The 24,805-nt window shown below is 41.9% G+C and overlaps 1 protein-coding gene across 1 annotated transcript in view; it reads left to right on the plus strand.

Moving 5' to 3' along the window:
- The window catches only part of CUX2 (cut like homeobox 2), a 253,849-nt gene extending 229,840 nt beyond the window's left edge, over positions 1 to 24,009 (plus strand). The window contains exons 18-21 of the mRNA XM_040352486.1: positions 1,502 to 1,783; positions 15,652 to 15,840; positions 19,409 to 19,682; positions 22,476 to 24,009. Coding sequence (XP_040208420.1) covers positions 1,502 to 1,783; positions 15,652 to 15,840; positions 19,409 to 19,682; positions 22,476 to 23,310 — 1,580 coding nt within the window. The 3' untranslated portion in view covers positions 23,311 to 24,009. The remainder of the gene's footprint in view (positions 1 to 1,501; positions 1,784 to 15,651; positions 15,841 to 19,408; positions 19,683 to 22,475) is intronic.
- Positions 24,010 to 24,805: the final 796 nt, after the last annotated feature.

The raw sequence follows: 24,805 nt of genomic DNA on the forward strand, positions 1-24,805 counted from the left end.
GGTACAAAGCCCAGTAGTTTGGTGTACAGATTGCAAGGGTCAACCTATGTAATAGGAAACACTCTTTCTCTCCAGAAGAAATCTCTTTCCACATGACTCCCTTCTGCTATACGGATGGGTACCTGTGTGCAGACCTTGCTAATACACTTAGGATCCAGGATACCTCCAATGCCTTAACCCCCGCATATTCCCTTCCCTAGGCATTCCACCCAATCTATGTAATCAAATAGTGCATTATTTGATGTGAAATGTTTGAAATTTCTTCATAATTGTATTAATCCTTCTACCCGTTTTCGGGGTGAATGTTCACCTGCTTTTACTCCTTTGGCCACCACTTTGGCAGAACCACCCATTAGTTACTCTTGTTGGACCAGATACTGTGTTATTAGTTATATAATTAATGTTTGTAGGTTCCAGACCACGCAGTTTTATCCTGCTTACTATGCAGTATTATGTCTTTTACTTTGTTGCATTTGCTGGCAGACTACTCCTGCTTCAACAAATCTTGTACTTTTGTATGAAAAATGTAATAAATATATATATAAAAAATAAAATAAAAAAATAATGCAGTTATATGTATATGTACAGTTGAGTACATCAGTCCAAAATATGTAACATACAGCACAGCATACGGACTGCAACAATTCAGAGTACATAACTTTTAGCATGGTGTACAGAGTTCAATAACTTGGAATTGCCTCCTATACATTAGAGTTTAGTGTAGTGCCCTTTACACTGATCGTCAGTGAATAAGTGCCCACTTATATTGGTGCAGAATTCGCCCATTACATTGGTGGAAAGTGCCCTCTTACAGTGGAGGTCAGTGGCAGGAAAAATACTACATTATATTGGTGGTCAATGGAGAAGTGTCCATTTACATTGGTGGTCAGTGTTATATGTCCTATTACATTGGGGGGGGGGGGGGTCAGTGAGAGAAATAATGCGCACTTATATTGGTGGTTAGTGGGGGAAAATGCCTCTTTACATTGGTGATCACTGGAAATCAAAGTGCCTCTTTATTTTGGTGGTCAGTAGGATGAGGAATTACCTATACAATAATGGACTATGTAGTCATTGTCAGGCAGTGAGTCAGTCTGTCCAAATTGTGGATCAATTCACCTGCAGGCTGGGTGTCAAATGTATCTTCAGCAATGCAATGCAGCTGTGCAGTCATTTTTTATCCAAAGCACTGTCCACTGACATGTTGCAGCAGAAACAATATACGGTATATAATATTGTGTCTATGAGAACATGATAGCAAACAATGTAAAATCAGCCACACATGGACACACTACAAAGCCTGCTGGGAGGATGAAGCCACAAGTTCCATTATCATGCTCCAAAAATAAATAAATAAAACTGGGGGAAGGGGAGCTAACGCTCTAATTTCCTTGGTTTGCTTTAATATAACTATAGGAGGGACAAGCAGGCTAATAAAATATTTCTATCAGTGAAATAGTTTTACAAGCACAGAAAATAATAGTTTATCTTTCTTTTGAAGGGACAGCAAGCCCTTTGGAAACGCAACCATCCCCATCTCCACCACCAAGCCCTTCAGATCAAGAACGAAGTTCAACTGAGCCTCTTATGTTGAGCTTTGAAAGCAGCAAAGAAAATCAGCAGCCAGAAAGCCGATCTACTTCCTCCTTAAGTGGTCGATCCTTCCCAGGTCCTCACCAGTTGGCAGCAGCTGGGATCCAGGAGATTGTGGCCATGTCTCCGGAGCTGGACACATACTCCATTACAAAGAGGGTGAAGGAAGTGCTGACTGACAATAATTTAGGTAAATGTACAAACATTATTGAAATTTGTGTAAAACATGAGCTTCCTATGATTTCCTTTTAGAATGTCTGAACAGTGCAATACCTATATACTATATGGGTTTTATATGGAGTTTGGTGGTTTGGAGAGGTGGAGCTCATCTATTGCAAAACACTGCATGTATATGGACAACACACTCCATGCAGAGCATATACTAACAAAATGCAATGCTGTGTTTCATGGTGTAGAGTGTGTACAGTATGCTTATAAGACACTCACGTGATACTAATCTATTTATAAAGTTCCCTTTTCCTCGTCTCTGGAAGTGACACTCATTTTACGTGAATGCAAAGCAACGTGATGACTTACAGTTTATTTAAATCTTCTATCAGCAATTTGCATCACTTAGAAGTTCATGGAATCAGTCATACACAGTCAGTGTTTGTGTTACTTCCTGATGTATATACATATTAGAGATGATTTGTGATACAGTGCCTTGAAAAGGTATTCATACCCCTTGATATTTTCCACATTTTGTCATGTTAAGCCAAAAACTTAATTTTATTGTGATTTTATGTGATAGACCAAAACAAAGTGGCATAAAATTGTGAAGTGGAAGGAAAAATTATAAAATGGATTTCCATTTTTTTTTACAAATATATATGTGAAAAGTGTGGCATTTGTATTCAGCCCCCTTTACTCTGATACCCCTAATGAAAATTGAGTGGAACCAATTGCCTTCAGAAGTCACCTAATTAGTAAATAGTCCACCTGTGTGTAATTTAATCTCAGTATAAATACAGCTGTTCTGTGAAGCCCTCAGAGGTTTGTTAGAGATCCTCAATAAACAAACAGCATCATGAATGCCAAGGAACACACCAGACAGGTCAGAGATTTATGCCGCGTACACGCGATCGGTTAAACCGATGAGAATGGTCTGATGGACCGTTTTCATCGGTCAAAACCGATCGTGTGGACGCCATCGGTTATTTAACCATCGGTTAAAAAAAAGCCAACTTGTTTTAAATTTAACCAATGGATTCCTAACCGATGGGAAAAAACGATCGTTAGTAGGCACAACCATCGGTTAAAAATCCATGCATGCTCAGACTAAATTAGGGGACGGGAGCGCTCGTTCTGGTAAAACTAGCATTCATTATGGAGATGGCACATTCTACATTTTTAAAATTAGTCCCTCGTTTATTGCAGCTTTTTTTTTCTTTGTTCTATTGCTAGAATAAAGATGTTGTTTTGCTGATGGTATTTTGACAGAGTTCTCCCATACTGCCTTCTTTATTTTTGGCTTGTGATCTCATGAATAATCCTTTTAAAAAAAAAAAAAGCCAGATCTCCAAAATATTTTTTTGTACTCCACATTTTTTTTATTTTTATTTAAATTTCAGTTTTTTTTTAATCAAGTTACCACACCAAATTGTGTCCCCCCCCCCCCCCAAGGAGGTTGTTTCCCTTGTTAATTACACATTGTATTTCTGAAATGTTTTATAGCTATTCACCAGAAAAACACAAAAACACAATAAATTAAATCTCCATTTATTCTATTTCAAACAATTAAACATGAAGGGCAACAATTGAGCACTCAGCCAAATCTATGTAAACTTTGAAGCCCAAAGGCTCATTCCACCATGATAAACATCAAAATCAATAACCTCACAATGTGCTCCCCAAATCCCAGAAATCTGAAGCAGCAGCAGATGTCATACATAACCCCAAGCTGTGGTACTACAACAACAACCTCAGTTTTCTGGCAGATCAGCTTGAAGTCACGGATTCACTTTCTGGTCTTCCTTGCAGCCTTCCTTTCACGGCTCCCTCCACGGCCCCTTGCAGGTGGTGAGAATGTGGCAGCAGGAGGAGGAGAATGTGCCTGGGCACCTGCTGACTGTCACTCGGCCCAGTCTCTTCCTGTCTGCCACTCACCCCTTCCTCCTCCTGGCTGTCTCATTCCGGAGCCTCCTCCTCTTGGCTGATCTCTTCCTGTGTCCAAAAAAGGAACATGTTTTTTTAAAGCTCATGACTGTTGCATTTTTTTATTTGTTTTTTTTTGTAAATTAAACAGACTCTCATTCTGACTCCTGCAGTTGGCATCCCTGTCACTATATTTTCTGCCCACGACTTTTGTTTGGGTTTTCAAGCTTTCAGTTTGGTTCAAAAAACATCTTGTTAAACCAAAAATTATTTGAGGCCAAGAAATATGTTGTAAACTACTATACCTGACTGAAGATGTTCAGATCTGGCTCCTCAATCTCAGCCAGCTCCGCAGCACCCTCTGCAGGGGTGGGGGCAACAGTGGAAGGAACGCTGGAGGGAACGCTGGAGGGAACGGTGGAGGTAAGGGTGGAAGGAAGACTGGAAAGTGATTCTCTGGCCTCGATCTGATCGTCCAGAAAACTGAGGTGTTTATAGTACCACAGCTTGGGCTCCTGTACTTCATCTGCTGCTGCTCCTGACCTCCGAGAAGCACGGACCTGTATCAAACGCTTCTTGTAAGCATTCCTCATGTTATTGATTTTATTGCTTATCATGGTGGAAGTTAGCTCTGGTATCCAGGTCTGCATATAAGTGACCAATTGGTCAATTGTTGCCCTTCGAACATTCTTGTTAGAATAGGATGGATTTTTGATTTCCCACAGGTTTTTAAAAGTGCAATATTTGTCGATGAATCGCATCATATACTCGGGCTAAAATATCCTCTGCCAGGGCCCGTTGTCGCTCATCCATTTTTTGCAGCTGGTCAGCAATGTAGGTGCTGTAGCCCTCAACAGGGTTAAGGCAGCCCTCATGATGGAAGCTGCTTCCCTAATGACCTGCAGACACTCTTCCTCCAGCTGGGACATGCTCCTCTGTTTTTTTTTGTTTGTTTTCAAAGAAATATGGTCTGGCATAGCAATGGCCCCCCTACCAGTGAAGTACTCCACGTATATATCACAGGCATCTCGAGCAGTTCGGGGGGCCAATCCAGTACGGCCAGTGTTTAGGCCAGTCAGGTTCTCAGATGATTGTCTGGCCTCAGGCCCATTGTTTGAAAGGTAGGTCTCTGAATGCCTGCGCAAATAATTATGAAAAATGCAGCAGGAAAAATGACAGTGTTCAGTTTATAGTCCACCATGTGGATGGTTGTTTGGAACAGGCGGAATCGTCTGGCCATTATCCCAAACACATTCTCGACAACCCTCCGGGCTCTGGCCAGCCGGTAATTAAAAACCCTCCTCTCTGGGGTGAGAGTCCTCTGGGGAAATGGCCTCATGAGGTGTGGTCCAAGCCTGAAAGCTTCATCTGCGATAAAAAACACAAAAGGAAGTCCCTCCACATTGTCTTCATTCCGTGGCAGGGCCAGGCCACCAGTCTGAAGACGGTGGGCAAACTCCATCTGCGCAAAGACTCCACCATCGGACATCCGGCCGTTCTTCCCCACGTCCACATGCAAAAACTCGTACTGTGCCGACACCATCAACACAATACTATGAAAACCTTTGTAGTTGAAATAGTATGACCCTGAACGGGGTGGCGGCACTATGCAGACGTGTTTCCCATCTATTGCCCCTCCACAGTTAGAGAAGTCCTACCGCTGGGCCAATTGGGAAGCCACAGTCTGCCATTCCTGTGGCGTGGAAGGAAACTGTGGAGTCAAACAAAAACAAAAATTTGTACTTTGGCACATAAACATTGCAATCACAATACAAAAGACATCCTTGTCCAACATCAGTATAACATTTATTAGTGGAGTGCTAATTTCATGCCAGAACTAAAATAGGCCCAATTATCAGACTCCTCAACCCTCTGATGGGTCATTAAACATTTTAAAGGGGGGGGGGTTCTAGCTGAGTTTGGGCCCAGAAAAAGAAACCCTCTAGCACTCTGCCAAAATGGAATGAGAAAAAATACATTGGGACACATTTTAAGGGGGGGGGGCAGAACTACAATGGAGCAGACCACAAAAAAGTTGAAAACAGACAAGGCTAGCTGTGTTTGGGCCTAGGATAGCATGCTGGACAGGTTAGTGAAGGGAAATATGCATGTAGGCCAAAAAAGGAGCATTCAAAGCTTACAAAGCTTACTTGAAAGGAGACAACTTACCTTAATATAGACCTTCTGTATCACTTGTATGATGGCAGAACACTTAAAACAGAAAGCAACCAAGTACAGCAAGGCCTGTAAAGAACAAACTGAAAAACAGAAATCGAGCGGACAGGAACGCACTGCAAAACTACGACCTGTCTGCAAGCACTGAAAAACAGATACGAACCCACAAGCACAAACTGAACCCAAGAAAATTATCTGCAAAGCACGGAGACTGAAAAGCATGAACCGCCTCGAACCCAACTTTTACTAACACGCAGTAACACGGAATCAGCAAGAGCTGCCCCAAGGGTGGCGCCATTGGATATGACCTTCCCCTTTATAGTGCCGTCGTACGTGGTTTACGTGACCGCGTTCTGACACGATCGTTTTTTTAACCGATGGTGTGTAGGCGTGACTGACCATCAGTCAGCTTCATCGGTTAACCGATGAAAACGGTCCATCGGTCCGTTTTCATCGGATGGACTGATCGTGTGTACGCGGCAAAAGTTGTGGAGAAGTTTAAAGCAGGGTTAGGGTATAAAAAATAAGTTTTGAACATCTCTTGGAGATGTTCAATCCATCATCCAAAAATGGAAAGAGTATGGCACAACTGCAAACCTACCAATATATGGCCATCCACCTAAACTGACAGGCCGGGCAAGGAAAGCATTCATCAGAGAAGCAGCCAAGAGGTCCATGATAACTCTGGAAAAGCTGCAGAGATCCACAGCTCAGGTGGAAGAATATGCCCACAGGACAACTATTAGTTATGCACTCTACATATCTGGCCTTTATGGAAGAGTGGCAAGAAGAAAGCCATTATTGAAAGAATGCCATAAAAAGTCCCATTTGCAGTTTGCGAGAAGCCATGTGGGGGACAAAGCAAAAATGTGGAAGAAGGTGCTCTGGTCAGATGAGACCAAAATGTTACTTTTTGGCCTAAATGCAAAATGCTATGTATGGTGGAAAACTAACACTGCCCATAACCCTGAACACACCATCCCCACCGGGAAACATGGTGGTGGCAGCATTATGTTTTGGGGATGCTTTCCTTTAGCAGGGACAGGGAAGCTGGTCAGAGTTGATGGGAAGATGGATAGAGCCAAATACAGGACAATCTTAGAAGAAAACCTGTTAGAGTCTGCAAAAGATTTGAGACTGGGGTGGAGGTTCACCTTCCAGCAGGACAACGACCCTAAACATACAGCCAGAGCTGCAATGAAATGATTTAGATCAAAGCATATTCACATGTTAGAATGGCCCAGTCAAAGTCCAGACCTAAATCCAATTGAGAATCTGTGGCAAGACTTGAAAATTGCTGTTCACAGATGCTCTCCATCCAATCTGACAGAGCTTGAGCTATTTTTCAAAAAAGAATGGGCAAAAATGTCTCTTTCTAGATGTACAAAGCTGGTAGAGACATACACAAAAAGACTTGCAGCTGTAATTGCAGCGAAAGGTGGTTCTAGAAAGTATTGACTGAATACAAATGCACGTCACACTTTTCACACATTTATTTGTAAAAAAAAATTAAAACCATTTATCATTTTCCTTCCACTTCACAATTATGTGCCACTTTGTGTTGGTCTATCACATAAAATCCCAATAAAATACATTTAAGTTTTTGGTTTCAACATGACAAAATGTGGAAAATGTCAAGGGGTATGAATACTTTGTCAAGGCACTGTGCAACATCACATTCAAGATTCACAGACACATAATCTGATAACCCCATCTCCCCTTGCTTTTGTCAGAGTTTTCTATTTTTTTATTATTTCAAATAAAGATCTGATTGCAAAATCTCCTTCAATGAGCATATGAAACTTCAGTCCCTGACTAGTTCATGTCTGTAGTTCTTGAGCAGCTGGAAGTCCTGTAGGAAGTTCAAAGCCCCTGAACAGTCCTCCACAGTCTCTGCCCAGCTACTCTACTAAGTGTGCAGCCCCCGACCAACTCCTATAGTAATTCTGCAATCTCTGACCAGGCCTCAGTTCAGAACCAGCTTTGAAAATAACTTTGCAGTCCCTGTCCAGCATCTGTAGTAAATAATTCCACAGTTTTTGACCAGTCCCTGTAGTAAGCCTGCAATCTCTGGCCAGCTCCTGTGGTAAATCCTCAGCATACCTCCCAACTTTTTGAGATGGGAATGAGGGACACCTATCAGCAAAAGTATGCAGGCATAAGACACACACCCTTGCCACGCCCCCTTAAAGGAGAATTGTACAAAAAAACAAGATTGGCTTTTACAATTGCTTTTTTACCACTCCTGTTCCTTTATATTGGCTTTTTGAATTTACAAATGCAGCAATTTAGAAATCAGATGAAAGGTTTAGCGCTGGAAAACACTTTTTGATAGATAAAAAGTGCATTTTATTTACATCTATATAGATCAGACCAAAATGAGGGACAAATGAGGAGGAATGAGGGACAGAGTGACATTGCTCCAAATCAGGGACAGTCCCTCGAAATCAGGGACAGTTGGGAGCTATGCCTCAGTCCCTGACCAGCTCCTGTGGTATGAATGCAGACCCTGACCTATTCCTCTAGTAAGTAATTCTGCAGGTACTGATCAGCTCCTGTAGCTACTGTAGAATATCCGCAATGTCTGAAAAGCTCCTGTAATGTGTCTGACCTTCAGCGTTGTGTCTGTAGTCACATGACAAGCTACTATAGCAAGTCTGCAGTGTCTTGCCATCACCTATAGTATGTCTGCAGTGTTTGACAAGCTTCTGTAGTATGTTTGCAGTGTCTGACCATCTCCTGTATCGTGTGTGCAGTATCTTATAAGATCTTCTAGCATGTCTGCACTGTTTGACTATCTTCTGTAGCATGTTCACATTGTCTGATAAGCTCATGTTTAATGTCTTAGGTTTCTGATAATTTCTTGTAGCTTGTCCTTGGTATCTAATAAGCTTCTGTAGAATGTGTGCAGTGTTTGACAAGCTCCTGTAGCAAGTCTGCACCTGTCTGGTAAGCTCCTGTAGAATGTCTGCACTTTCTGATCATGTATTTTAATGTATCCACAGTACCTGATAAGCTCCTGTAGAATGTCAGCAGTGTCTGACCAGCTGCTTTAGCGTGTCCATAGTGTCTAAAGCACCTGTAGCTTGTCTGCAGTGTATGACCAGTTCCTGTGGCATGTTTAGGGTCACGTGACAAGCTCCTGTAACATGTCTGACCAGCTTTCATAGAATGTCTGGCAGAGTCTTGCCAGTCTTACACATGTGTAAGCACAATTATTTCTATAAGTGTAGCGCCTGGCTATGTTCAGAGCCGGTGCTATTGGAAATTTAAGGGAAAGTTGGCTCTGAACTAGTCTAATTGTTTAAATTTGGGGCCTCTGCTCTAGCTTTGGCTGTGCTGACTGTACATTCTGTCGTTGCCGGGGGAGTGAGTTCCGCCCCGGGACGATAGGTGGCAGCAGTGGAGTCAAGTGCGGTTGGATATTTCCCCCCAGCAGCCAATCAGGGAAGGTGATCGCCTTGCTGTGCATGCTGGGGAGGGGTTTTTAGGGGCAGACGCCATTTCTCTTGTGGTTCTTCCTCTTGTGGCCCCCACCATTGGGTGGCGCGTGGCGCATTGTTCCTGGTTCCGGGACCACGTTGGCCCGGAGCAATTGATCTGCTGTGCGGGCCCAGTGATCGACTGGGTCCCCAATCTGAAGGTGGTCCTGAGCTGTCCGTCCAATTGGAGGAAGCTGACTGATGAGGAGTCTGTCCGAAGGATACCAAGCACATGGCTGGTGTTCCAGGAGGGGCCTGTCCATTCATCGGAGGACAACCTTGGTTCTGAGAGGCTGGATGTTGGTCGCCTGTCAGTTGCTAATTTGACCAAAACTACCTGAAGGAGATCCGGGTGCTGAATCTACTGAAAGAGGATTCCGGACCATAATTGTCTCCAACCTTTAGGAGGGTCTGTGGCAAAGACTTAATCCTAAGTTCGAGTGACACTCTGGCTGCCAGGCTGGTAAAAGAGGCCTGTCCAAATGCACTATACCCACTCTGGCTAGAGTGGCAATGTAAAGTTGTCGTTGGAAGCAGGACTGTTTCCCTATCCAGTTACACCTGAATTTGCTATCTTCCATTCTGCTATCTCCTCACCTTCCATTTACTTCTATCATTTTACCCTGTTGGGTAATAAAAGCACAGAACATTCCCTTTACTGCAGCTCTCATCAAGTACCCTAGTTGGCGGAGATACAGAGGTAACGTGAGACCCAAAACAAACCAGCAGCTCCTTTGGGGGTAGTGCTATATAAGCCACAGGCAATTTCCTGCTCTGTAAACATCTTGCTTCTCCCCAACTGCCAAAGCATTTAGTGGGTTGACACTGAAGATTGTGGGGGTGCTTAATAGGATTTGAAGTCAGTTAAAACCAAAAGTTTACAAAATAGGGGATAGTTTTATGGCATTTTTATTAATATTTTTTTTTTTACTACTAATGGCGGCGATCAGCGATTTTTTTTATGACAGCGACATTATGGCGGACACATCGGACAATTTGTGCACATTATTGGGACCATTGTCATTTTCACAGCGAAAAGTGCTATAAAAATGCATTGATTACTGTGAAAATGACAATTGCCGTTTAGGAGTTAACCACTAGGGGGCGCTGAAGATGTTAAGTGTGACCTCATATGTGTTTCTAACTGTAGGGGTCGGGGCTGGACGTGTGACGTCAGTGATCGTCTTTCGCTATATCAGGGAACAGACGATCAATGACATTGTCACAATGAAGAACGGGGAAGGTGTGTTTACACACACCTCTCCCTGTTCTTCAGCATCGGTGGCTGATCGCAGGACACCAGGGGCGATCGGGTCTGCGGGTCCCGGGGGCGCGCTCACGGAGCTTCAGACCGGGTCGCGGGTGCGCTGCCGGCGGCACGCTCGCGACCCCACGGCTGGGCCTTAAAGAGACACGTACAGGTACGTGCTTGTGCCCAGCCATGCCATTCTGCCGACGTATATCGTGTGGTTAAAGCGGGAGTTCACCCATTTATTTATTTTTTTACCTTTTCCCCTTAGATTCCTGCTCGTTTTGTCTAGGGGAATCGGCTAGTTGTTTTAAAATATGAGCAGTACTTACCCGTTTTCGAGATGCATCTTCTCCTTCGCTTCCGGGTATGGGTCTTCGGGAGCGGGCGTTCCTTCTTGATTGACAGTCTTCCGAGAGGCTTCCGACAGTCGCATCCATCGCGTCACTCGTAACCGGAAGCGGCGGAGAAGATGCATCTCGTAAACGGGTAAGTACAGGTCATATTTTAAAACAACTAGCCGATTCCCCTAGACAAAACGAGCATTCATCTAAGGGGAAAATGTGTTCTCTATGGGTGAACCTCCGCTTTAAGCAACCTTTTCTTCAAAACATAGTTCTCTTTGTGATTACCTTAAGACCCTGCACCATCTACACTGCAGCCTGTATTTTATAAGTAGGCTAAAAAATTAAGTTATATTGCAGTGTCCAGTGCATAGTGATATCCACTATAACTAGGCTTCCAGAACATCTGATTGGGTATTCTTTACAAAGTGAAGCTTCACCACGTTCACTAAGCTCTGGGGAAAATGAGTGCAACTGCACTTGCAAGGTGCCCAGTCTATTTACCCTTAGTAAATAAACCTCTAGAGTGTTTCGCAGCAATCAAGGATATGTCACATCCACTTTAGGTCACACCCCACCTCTGCCAATGTATTTATTTTTTAAGAAATGTGGCAAAACCCACACACTTTCTTTGTCTTTGGAATTCAATAATGACCCGTGTAACTTTGGTAGGAAAAGTAAATTCTTCTGTCCCTATGTTATCATGCTCATATCAGTCCCATTTTTTTATCTGTTACAACAAGTTTCACAACCTTCTTCACTAACATGAAGCATATTTATAAATTAGCTGCTGAGAGTAATTACCAAACATATACTACCATTTGTGATGACTCTCTAAGGTTCACACTCAGTGGAAGCCAGGTAATTAGTAGGCTTTGGGTTGGTGATGTGCCAAGCAGAAACCCATTTAAATACAGATAACTTAACAAAGCAAGCTTTACTCAGGGTGGTGGGGGTTTTATCAATTTCATTGGCATTTCAGGCAATGGGTCTACTACTAATTCAACACTAAATTTGTTATTACATATGCGACAGATGGAATATACAGTACTGTGCAGAAGTTTTAGGCAAGGTGTGAAAAAATGCTGTAAATTAGGAATGTTTTCAGAAAAAGAAGTGTTAATCCTGCAGTTTATTTTTATCAGTTAACAAAATGGAAAGTGCATGAATAGAAGAGAAATCCAAATCACATCAGTACTTGGTGTGACCACCGTTTGCCTTCAAAACAGCATTAATCTTTCTAGGTACACTTTCACACACTTTTTGAAGGACCTTGGCAGGAAGGTTTTTCCAAATATCTTGGAGTACTAATCACAGATCTTCTGTGGATGTAGGCTGCCTCAAATCCTTCTGTTTCTGCATGTAATCCCAGACAGACTTGATGACGTTGAGATCAGGGCTGTGTGGGGGCCAAGCCATCACTTCCATTACTCCTTCTTTACTTTGAAGATAGTTCTTAAGGACATTGGTTGCATGTTTAGGGTCATTGTCCTTCTGCAGCATACATTTGGGGTCAATCACATGCCTTTCTGAGGTATGGTATGATAGATAAATATCTGCCTGTATTTCTCAGCATTGAGGACACTATTGTTCCTGACCAAATCCCCAACTCTATTTACAGAAATGCAGGCCCAAACTTGCAGGGAACCTCCACCATGCTCCACTTTTGCCTGCAGACACTTATTATTGTAAAACAAATATTACAAATGTTGACTCATCAGTACAGAGCACCTGCTACCATTTTTCTGCACCCCAGTTCCTATGTTTTTGTGTATAGTTGGGTCACTTAGCTTTGTTTCCACATCATGTATGGCTTGTTGGCAGCAATTCTTCCGTGAAGACGTTTCCAGACAGTAGATGGTTATACCTGGGTTCCACTGGTTTACGCCAGTTCTGTGCTGATGGCACTGCTGGACATATTCGGATATTGAAAGTAAGCATGATGGGCCAGATCCTCAAAAGGGATACGCCGGCGTATCTACTGATACGCCGTCGTATCCCTGTTTCTATCTTTGGAACTGATCCACAGAATCAGTTTCCAAGAGATAGACAGAAGATCCGGCATGTGTAAGGGACTTACACTGCCGGATCTTAGGATGCAGTACCGCAATCGCCGCTGGGGGCATTTCACGTCTAAATGCCGCCTCGGGTATGCAAATTAGCACTTACGGAGATCCACAAAGCTTTTCAGCTTCGTTTTTTCTCCGTAAGTTTTAGTTTGCAATTGGTAAAATTAGGGCTGCTTTTACAAAGTGTAAACTGTTTACACCTTGTAAAAGCAGACCCTTCTGTCCAGCGACGCGTTTTTTTTTTGTTTAAAAAAAAAATTTCCCGCCGTATCTTTTTTTTTCCCGATGCAACTTTATTGACCCGGCGCGATCCACAAAGCTCGGCGTAACGTAATTTCGCGCTATGCACGTCGGGAAAATGACGTCACGAGCATGCACAGTACGGCCGGCGCGGGAGTGCGCCTAATTTAGATGGGAATCGCCTCCATTTGAAGAGGAACGCCTTGCGCCGGTGGAATTTGAGTTACACAGCCGAAAATTTCTAGGTAAGTGCTTTGTGGATCGGGCACTTAGGTAGAAATTTTAAGGCAGTGTAACTTAAATGGGAATTTTTACATTACGCCGGCTCTTTGTGGATCTGGCCCGATGTGTCTTTAATGTGCTGCAAAAAGTTTAATTGGCCGACCACTGTGTCTGTGGTCCTCAACGTTGCCCGTTTCTTTGTGCTTCTTCAAAAGAACATAACATTTCAAAACCCCAGTCTGCTTTGAAATCCTTGACCGGGAGAGGCCTTTCAGATGCAGTATACCTATCTTGTGTCTTGTTGCTGTGTCCACTTTATTTTGCACACTTTATTAATATTAACACATTACTTTATTTTTATTGGCTACACGTTATATGTATTGATTTGACCTTATATACATCTTTGCACTTTACACTTTATATGTATTGATTTGACCTTATATACATCTTTGCACTTTCATGTAAAAAGGGTAGCGCAGCTTTTATAACAATAAACAATTTTTATATGAACAGCATGAAATAAAGTTAGAGAACAGAGAAAACACTAGATCAGTGATGGCGAACCGTAGCACCCCAGATGGTTTGGAACTACATTTCCCATGATGCTCATGCACTCTGCAGTGTAGCTGAGCATCATGGGAAATGTAGTTCCAAAACATCTGGGGTGCCAAGGTTCGCCATCACTGCACTAGACTAAAGAGAGTAGGGAAAGAAGTAGTTCACAGAATCAGGGTACAAACAACTTTACGAAAATAGGCATTTATTAAGAAAAAAAAATGTTTGTATTTTCAGGTTTGCCCCAGCCACTTGTGTGTATATGTATGTATATATATATATATATATATATATATATATATATATATATATATATATATGTATGTATATATATATATATATATATATATATATATATATATATATACACAAAAAAAACAGAGACATTATAATAAGCTGCTGTTTACAGGTGCAGATAACTACAATGTAAATCGTTTTGCTTACATTTAGACAAGCAGTGAGGCTGCAACACATTTGACAGCAATCAGTACTAAAATTCTGACTCACAATAGATCTGCTGCACAGATTGGGACCTTGAGTGTCAACTGGCAGTAGTTTCTGCCAACTACACCACTTGACATGTGCCTGGGAGAGAAGAACTCTATGACATAGAAGTCCTATCCTAGGCCAGTTGAAAACAGAGCCCTGAAGGGACACCAGTGCAGAGCTAATTTTTAGCTGTCCATTTAAATACTTTACAAGTAAAATTACCTATTCAGTGTGTATTTAATAAAGCCAGCCATACATGGATCAAAATTCCCTGCTGAAACAGCCATCTATGGGCAGGTTGTTTGTACACCAAGTCAATCCATTGATTGACTTGGGTACAACCAGCCTGTAGGATTTTTTTACATGTGATTACTGCCAGAGGCTATGGCCACTAGCAGAAATCATTGTGTTCTGCTAGGCGAGAAGGCTCCCCGTGCCACCCTTCCGGCAGAACACATTAGCACTGCAGGAGGCATTCCCCCATCAATACTGACTGTGTTGATGGAGGAATCAACCAGTTTCTTTACTCCTTCCTCCGGTGGTGGAAGGAAAGACAACCGATCAAGTCATCTATGGCCTGCTTTACAGCTTAATAAAAGTTAGCAGCATCCAAGTTTATGTGACAGTCGTTGGTGTCACTGCATCCATATAACCCACAATTAGTAAAAATGGACCCCTAAAGCTGGCAGTAGATGGATCAAATTTCAATCCCTGTATGAACAGGCTTGTTGTACATCGATTGACTTCAGTACAACCAGCCCGTCAAATTTTTGGCATGTGATTACTGCTGGTGGCTATAACTGGTAGCAGTAATCATTGTGTTCTACCGGCCAGGAAGGTTCCAACGTCTTCCAGCAGGCTGCCAGATCTACTTCTCACAGGGAGAACCTGCCAGTTTAGTTGTTTCTTTTGGAATTGGTTGCAAAGGGTTTTGGGCAGAGCCCATAGACATAAAAATGTTACCTATTCTGGCCAAAAAAACTCTGCCAATTATTGATGCAAATGCTCAAGCTTCCCTGGCATTGATCTGAAACAACATGCTCTATAATGTAAAATTACTATATACCGTACACAGGTTGCCGTTATTTATCTTATGTTACAGATGCTGTAAAAATAATATATTGATTCGTCCTTTAAAGGTCAGAGGTTGTTTGGAGAAAGCATCTTGGGGCTGACTCAGGGTTCTGTATCAGATCTGCTGTCAAGGCCCAAACCATGGCATAAGCTCAGTCTGAAGGGCAGGGAGCCATTCGTCCGCATGCAGCTCTGGCTGAGTGATCCCCACAACATTGAAAAACTCAGAGACATGAAGAAAATGGAGAAAAAGGGTGAGTTTCAGATGAAAGTACATTAGCGTTATCTCTGTAAATCTGTCTAAGCTGCACAACAAAAAAAATCTCAGGTCACTAATGATTTTATTTGTTAAATGTTTTTCAATGTTGGTTGATCTAGGAGGTGTCCATTGGAAAATGTTACCTTGTATATACATATCTATCATCAGTTCTCCTAAATGTATCTTTCAACAGACATGGGGAAAACATCCTGTTTATATAAGAGGAAGTCTAGTGTGCATGGAAAATGCTTGCCATTTGGAAAATTACTAATATGACATTGAGGTCATTTGCAGATTTCTGGCAAATTAGATGTTTGGACACAGGATCTTGAATTAATAACTTTTGGTTAATAGTGTTTAGTGTCAGATTTTCCCCTTATCGCCAAATAGATATACTGTAAGTACAGGAATGCTATAGATATAAATGCATCCATTTTGCACTAGCTTTTCATTGTACAATGGATATATAAAAGCTTGTCCTTTAATTGCGAAAACGTACACAAATCTAGCTTACAAAATCTGACTTCGCTGATCTGTCCTACAATATGACAAATTTATTGTAACATTAAATAGAAATTTCAGTCAAATTAATCATTCAGTAAAAAGCTAATGCTCTCAGGAATCATCACAACAGTGTTCAAGGCAAAACGACATATTTTATCGTAAAGCGGACCTTCAGTCATTTTTTAAACTTTCCATTTATTAAATCTTCTGCCCTTGTTGTTTTAACTTTGGATAGTAAAACATTTTTTTTTCTGCCAGTAAATACCTTATACAGCCCACTTCTTGTTTCTTTTCTGGTAAAAAGCCTAGGCTTATAACATCATGCACAGCTCTCTTTCTCTCTCTCACTCCTATGAGAGTTTGCCAGGAAGGGAGGTGGGATGAGTCATAAGAGGGCCAACAAGAGCTTGCAGGGCTTCAGAGCTGGAGGTGTGCCTTTGTGTGTCTGTGTAAATCCAGGAAGTGAAAAGGCAGCAGCTTCAGCTTCCCACAGTTAAAATGGCTGCAGCCAGACTCAGTGGAGGGAGATTTCTGCAGCATATTTGGCAAGTACAGAATATATAAAATATATGTAAAGTGGTTGGAGGGAAGCTTCAGAATGGCAAAGATGTTTTTATTACAAATTATGTGAGCAGACTGCATTTCCTCTTTAAATTAAAGCAAAGGCAACACTTTTTTTTGTTTTAGATAGAGTGTAGAGCAGTGGTTCTCAACTCCTGTCCTCAGGACTCACTAACAGGCCAGGTTTGCAAGATAACTGAAACACATCACAGCACATCACATCTAACGATTTTTGTCTAATATATGCTGTTTTTGTACAAGAAAAATCAGATACGAAAGACTGCGCAAGATCAGAAATAATAAACAACAAAAAAATCCTTTGTCCTCAGTTTCGACTTGCTGTGAAACATCGAGGTATCCAGACGGTCGTTCAATTTTCTTATAGTGTGTACTGGGCTTTAGTCAAGTCAACAGTGATCCCAGAGGTTGGAACTAGGTAGGCTTCACTGGGTTGGGCAGTGTGAAGAAAAACGTTAAGAGAAAGAAGGGTGGGGAAAGGGATGGAGAGACAGGTGGGAAGAGGTAAGACAGGATAGGAAGTAGGGTACATGGGGCAGGGGGGCTATGCAAGGCTGAGTAACATGGTTATGAGAACAATCAGAATTCAGTAACCACAAACAAAATGGTGCAGGCTGGCTCACCATCTTAAAAGAGAGGATTAGATGCAGATTCTGCAGAAGAGAAATGTACCCCCTGTCTAGCCAGTGGGGCAATACAGCAAGCATAATGACCCCCTAAAGTGATTTTGCTTCCCATTTCTCTTGTTGTTGAAGGCAACATGGTTGAGGTGGTGCTTTAGCAGAGCCAGGTGACCCAGATGAAATACACTTTGTCGTCTCGCCACCTAATGTTCAGTCTCCATAATATCTGGAACCTTTATGATCCAGTCTGTTCTGAATCTGATTCCAGAGAGGTTTCAGGCATTTGACTGCATTTAAAAAGTGTGGTAATGCACATTTATTTTTTTGTGTTTAGTGGGCATTGTGGGATGTAGTAAAACAAGACTAGGGACATCTGGAAGATCTATATCCAGAATTCATATAATTTGTGATTTGACATATAGCATAAAGGGCCAAGCAAAACTGTAATACACAAGACACATTTGCCACAGTACTTGTATCTACACTGTCAGGAGATGAAATGCACAAACTGCAGGGCTCAGTAATGGGTAACCCACAGGCCACTAAAAGAATACAAAAACATTAACCCCTCCTGCCAGTATAATTCTCCCCCCAAGCCCATATCCTCCACAGTGGAGATCCCAACCAACATCCCCAATCTTCTCCCAATTCAGATCTTCACCCACAGCCTTGAATCCCCCCTTCCAGCTCACCACCTTAATACAGATAGCCCTTCTATCCCAACCCCTCAGTATAGAGATCTCCTCCACAGACATCTATTGGGCGACAGGGGAATGTGCTTCCCAACATGCATTTCTTCATGAGCACCCAGAGCTTTTCTCAAATATGATGGCGCCAGTTAAGGATTCATTAGAGTGCTATGGCCTTATAGTGTGGATGTATGGCAGGGAACCACAGGCCACCATTGACTCTAGGGGGTTGATTTACTAAAGACAAATATAGTGTTTACTTTGGGAAGTTATCCCAGAGCTTTGTGAATGAAGTGAAGCTCTGCTGACTTTAATCAATAAATCATGTACAGGCAAAAAAATATATATTCACTAGGTCCTGGGAAAAATAAATTAGTAAATCAACCCCTAGGTCTGGTAAGTATGGGAAAAGCTACCTTTAATAATCATTTCAAATATAAATAACATAATGTGGCATAAAAGTTGTAATAAGTAAACAGCTGGAGCAAGCTAAAAAAATAAGTAAATATAATGAAAAGATTCAAACTTTAAAGGTCTGTTCACACATAAACAGACAGCTTCTGCACAGTATACCACAATTGTCTACTGTGTAACAGCTGTTTGTTCTAGGTGCAATGAGCTGGTAGTAGGGGGTGGTGTGGTGTGCAATTCAGTGCATTAGACAGCCCCCCCCCTTTTCTTTTTTTTTAAACAAACTTTATATGAAGTGCACAAATATGACATTTCATTCATGTCACTACACAACAGCGGTGTGTTGCTCTGCTATACTTTGGCATGCGATCCTGTCCAGTTTGTGGCGATAAAATGTAATATGTCTGCATTTTATTGTAGATCACTGCAGTGCAGCTCTGGGCTGTGTTTCAATGTGAGTAGGACACATAGAAAACTATTTTTCTGTGTGTCCTAGCGTTGACTAGTGTCCTTCCAGTGCAGAAAAATGCCAGTCATCACACTAGTAGGAATTGGCCCCAAAGCTCATTAAAAAAGTGTAAAAACATCCATGCAACAGCGTATCAGTATGCTAACAACAGACTTTTGTTTGCTGTGGGCTAATAAACTTTCGTCAGTGGCCATTAGCCAGTAATTGCTAAGCCACTATTTTGTTTTTATGTAAAAGGAACCCAATATATTGATCTAACAATCTAATGCAAGTGTGTTTTATGTTTAGCATATCTTAAACGGCGCTATGGACTGATAAGTGCTGGCTCAGACAGTGAGTCATCGACTGCTAGGACGGAGTGTGTGAGCCCCAATCTCCAGGCACAGGACTACAACCTCATGCAGATGAAGAAACCAAGAGTGGTGCTGGCAATGGAAGAAAAGGAAGCCTTGAAAAAGGCTTATGACATGGAACCATACCCTTCCCAACAGACCATTGAACTGCTGTCATACCAACTGAACCTTAAGACAAACACTGTTATTAACTGGTTTCATAACTACAGGTAAAATAATAAAGAATAATAGTCCCTCATGATGTTGTGAAACTGAAGCTGTGATAACACTACATGTGATCACTTGCATGATTTTAAAATCCTATATGTGGACGTGATCTCAGATTAGTGTGTGTTAAGCGTTTTAGAAAAGTTGGCTAAGATATTAGGTCTTGGAGCAGGTGCATGGGTTGCATGTTCTACATTCATCTAGCTTCTCCTGATGTCTACCTTTAGAGTTCTTCTGCTGTCTGGCAGCTTCAGGCGGTGTCTGACTTTGCTTGACAGGTCTCTTGAGATGTTCCAACTCACAACAGTGTTTAATAGATCATTTAAATTAGATATTTTTTTACCTGCTTTGAATTAAAAATAGATAATAATCTCTTTCTGTATTGTTAGGAAATTTGGCTGTTCTTAATTTGAAAACTGTTGTTTCAAAACCATCCAAAGCTCAATTACAATTAAAAAAACTTTCAAAATATGTATGAAGAAAGATTTACAGTGAGGAAAATATTGTCACATCACATTTCCCAAAAGAATATTCGGCACAACAGAGTGTTATGGGCCAAATCCTTTTTCAGGGGTTAAATAAATATTATAAAGAATGTTAATGATTAAACCGAATTTAGAAAAGGAGCACACTACTTGCTGCTTATGTAAGAATGTTTTAAAACAATAGCGATACCAGAGATGACATGTCTGTAGCACTCCACATTCATTTATATACATGGGCGTCCGCTGAATTTTTTTCAGGGAGGGGGCGCTTCAGCAGCAGCGATACACAGTCGCATTTAACCCTTTCTTCGACCCTCTAGCACCCAAATAGGATGGATGGTGTCAGTAGGACAGTGGGCGGTGTTAGAAGGGCAGTGGACGATGTCAGTCGTTTTTTTATTTATTTTTTTACACATTTATTTATTTTTACATGTTTTAACAGTCTTGTTGGGGGACTTTGGTGAAATATCAGGGGACTAAACAGACCCCTGATAGCTCAAAGAGAAAGGGGTCTGAGTGTGAATTCTCCAGTTCCTTTCTCTGATGCATAATAAACATAGTAAATTGGAACGAATACACTCTGTGTGTACCAAACTTTTCCTGATTCCCTCAATCTCTGTACTGGTCCCCTGCAGCTTCTGTGAAAGTTGTGACAGGATGTGGTAGCACTCCATCATCCTCATTGTACCATACAGGGTTAATGTTCCTGTATGGTATACAATGTTGCTGAGGCTTTGGGTGGAGGAGGAGAGCAGTGCAGCTGGCTTGAACATGGAAGTAAAAGTGTCAGTTTCCCCCCAGCAGTGCAAGGGTGGACTTTTCCCTTTCCTGGAGGTGGGCTGTATTCTCTATGTCTCTTTATACTCATGACAATGTCAGAAATATACTGGGACTTTTCAGGTTCTACATAGAAAGTATTCCACATTATCAAAAATAATAATTTTTAATAAGATATGGTGTGTGTGTGGAATGCATCCATGTGGAGCCTGAAAAGTCCCAATATATTCCTGACATAGCCAAGATTTTTCCTTTCTCTTCCAGTAAACCTGTACACTGCAAGATGCAGAACAGGTTTAAAGCACAGAATCATACAGCTTGGAAGGCAAAACAGGTTGGGACTCACGGGAGGGGAATATGCAGTGTGGCATCTGTCCTCTTATCTTCAGTCTGCCCCAGGGTAAGCCTTGATGTCAGCTGGGCAGGAAGCAGTGATTGGGCTGCAGTCTGTGTAGGGTCGCTTGCTCCGCCAACCTATAGAGGAGCTTTGTTACAGCCCGGATCGAGCCTCCCAGCCTGAAAGGAGCCTGTGCCCAAGAGAAAGGGTGTGCTGCTGCTGCTGCCATAGAAAGGGCGCATCCTCGTCCATGCTTTTGGATTCTTTAGCTGCCTCTCCTTTGTTTGGGCCCTCCCACCGGCTCCCCCCTGCATGCAATCAGCGGCAGGCAGTGTAAGCTCACTAAAGTTCTTCGGATCCTCCTGCACTCAGCATTAGTGCGGGGTGGACTGACACTATGCCGCTAGTGGGACGGCGGGGGAAGGGAGACACGGAGCAATCTCGTCACTCTCGGTGCAGTGCACTCTGAGGCCCCATACACACGACCGGTTTTCTCGGCAGAATCCAGCAAGAAACTTGATGGGAGACGTATTCTGCCGAGAAAACCGGTCGTGTGTACACTTTTCGCCAAGAAACCCGTCGGGAAACTCGTCGAGCCAAAAAGAGAGCATGTTCTATATTTTCTCGTTGGGCAATGGGAAAATTTGGCTCAACGAGTTTTTTGACAGCCGAACAAGGAACTCGACGGGGGAAAATGATGTGTTTCGCCCGTAGAGTTTCTCAGTCGTGTGTATGGGGCCTGACCTCCAGGGGGGGCAATTGACCCCCCCTTGCCCTATGGAGCGGACGCCCATGTTTATATACAGTAGATGAACATAATTTTTTTACCATTTTGCATATGTATTGGATGTTATTCTTATTAGAACATTTTGTATTTGCAATTTATAGTGCTGTAATCATTCTACACTCTTTTATCACTATATGCAAGCTTCACTAATACACAAATACATTTAACAGTATATGTATGAATATGAGCTAATTCATAATTTTATAGTCACCAAAAACTAGGGGCCTTTCTGCACATCTATAAGCTGCTCCCTACTTGATATTTAGATATGCAATCTGGTCCCTAGATGCTTTATTACTATCCTTATAATTGTGTCTGTTTTCCACATCATGCAGTCTGTTATGCAGTTCTGTAGTTGTCAATATAACAGCAGATAATAACTAGAACTGGTATCTGTATGGATTTGTAGGTCTCGAATGCGCAGAGAGATTCTGATGGAAGGTCAGCAGGACAATGACACCGATCAAGAACCAAACAGTTGTGATAGCTTTGCATCAGCAGCTGCCCCACATAGAGACCTGACTGCTCATAGTCCGGATTCTGAAAGAGGAGACCAGAAACCCGTAATTACTGATCTGAAACACTTGCTGCACAGTAACTGCTACGCTAAGGAGATGAGAAGTACTGTGAACATTAAAAATGAAAACACAGAGGAAGAGGATGATTATGATTCTTCCAATCGTTGTGAGTCTTGTGGCTCTGGAACAGCATCAGGAAAATGTTGTGAATCTGAGCCATCCAGAGCACTTAGAGAAAAGCAGCCGATGTCCCCTCATTGTGATGGTGCCCAGAGACAAAACTTTTTACGAAAGGGCAGTTCGGTGCATGAGAACTCCCATCAGCCCACAACTCATGACTGTGCTTCTGTGCTTTCCCATAAAGATAGCATGGTAACAGACGGACCACAAGCTGACCCCATCAGCTTTAAATCTACAGTAGAATCTTCCCGCTGCAGCTTGGAAGTTTCTCTAAATTCACCATCAGCAGCCTCATCCCCAGGCCTCATGATGTCCGTCTCTCCTGTACCTTCATGTTCAGCTCCCATTTCTCCATCCCTGCCTAATAGCATGGCCATTAAAGCTCACTCTTCCAGCCCGACTTGTGACATGGCCCCATTACATCCCTCCGCAAAGCATACCCCTGAAAAAAAGAAGAGGAATGAAAAAATGGCAAATCTTAATAATATTATCCATAGGCTTGAAAGAGCTGCAAATAAGGAAGAGACCCTGGAATGGGAGTTTTAAACATACATTTCTGTACAAAAAAACTGCACTCTTTCTACCAATCTCTGTGAATCCACATTATGGAGCAGAGCTGCTGCAGAGAACCGATATTGAATATTTTCTATATATTTTACTTTGCGGGGTAGACAATTATAAAAAGGGAGACTGGAATTCAAGAAAAAATTAACTAATTTTCATTGTTAAAAAATATCAACTCTTTTAGGAAAAAATATTTATAAACATTTTAGATATTTTATTAAATATTTGGAATTTATTAACACCCTCAGCTGCTTTGATAAAGAGATTGAAGTTAAACCACAGAGATGTACCCGTAATTACAATGAAGTCCTGTAGCTTGCCACTAGATGAGATTAGGACTGTTGTTTAAAGCCATCACAAAGCACTAGAAGGCTGACCGAATGAGAAGCTGCTTTGGTTTCTTCAGCTGTCTACAAGACAGTGGTGATTCCTACCCTCTAAAGAGACAGACATAGTCTGTAAGACTCTAAACTGAATGTGTATTGCATTGAACTGTGTGTAGATGAGATGGTCCACTTTAAAAGTATTGTGACATACAACTCCAAGTAGCTGTGATTGTGGTAGAACAGAAATTAGGACTATGAACGCCCACTCTTACAATTGTATTACTTTCACTTGTGTATGGGAAAGCTTCAAGATCCATGACTTTGTACAAGAAAAGCAATGCTGTGTGTCACGATGCTTAAGTGTATGAGTACATATTTATTTACTTGTGTTTTTTGGGGGGGTTTTGTCACTTTTATATTGTGCAATTCATAAATGAGCCAGGCATACCTGGGTACATTTAAAAAAAAATTAAGTGATTTTCATTCCAAGAACAACGGTCCTCCTAGACTGAACGTCACTGAAAGCTCTGTATTTCACTTGTTTCATTTCCTTTTATTAAATTAAGATGCCACAAAGCTTTTCCATGCATTATTAGGGCAGGTAAGTGAAGTCTGGAAGTATTTCCAACAAAGAACACAGTGAAAATAAGTGTAAGGTAACAGATTACAAACAGCTCTGAATGTGCGTTCTTTGGATTCATAAATTACTGCAAAATGACAATATAAGGGTTATACTTAGGTTCATGGGAACAAGACCTCATGTATAAACATGTGTGAAAGGAAGGAGTAGTTGACTGCATCAAATAATGCTTCTGACTAGTTGGTATTGACAGTACGCTTTTTTTTTTTTCAAACATTTAAAGAAACCCTGTTAACAGATCATTCTTTTTACCAGACCATTATAAGTGCATGTAACATATTTTATGCATATGATTTATCTTTAAAGGCCTCCCTTGTGTACACATTCAAAAGCCCTGAGACTGCTACTAGGCACCGCCATCTTAGATGTGATGTAAGCAGGCCCGGGCAGACTCAACTGTATTGAATGATACTCTGTAGTAGTTGTCCTCGACCTCTACTCCAGTAGCTACAAGTAAGGTTATTCAAGGAAGGGCAGAAAAGCTAGGCCAGTACAGAGAGTATTTAGACAC

The sequence above is a fragment of the Rana temporaria genome, chromosome 1 (genome assembly GCF_905171775.1).
Source record: "Rana temporaria chromosome 1, aRanTem1.1, whole genome shotgun sequence".
Lineage (NCBI taxonomy): Eukaryota > Metazoa > Chordata > Amphibia > Anura > Ranidae > Rana > Rana temporaria.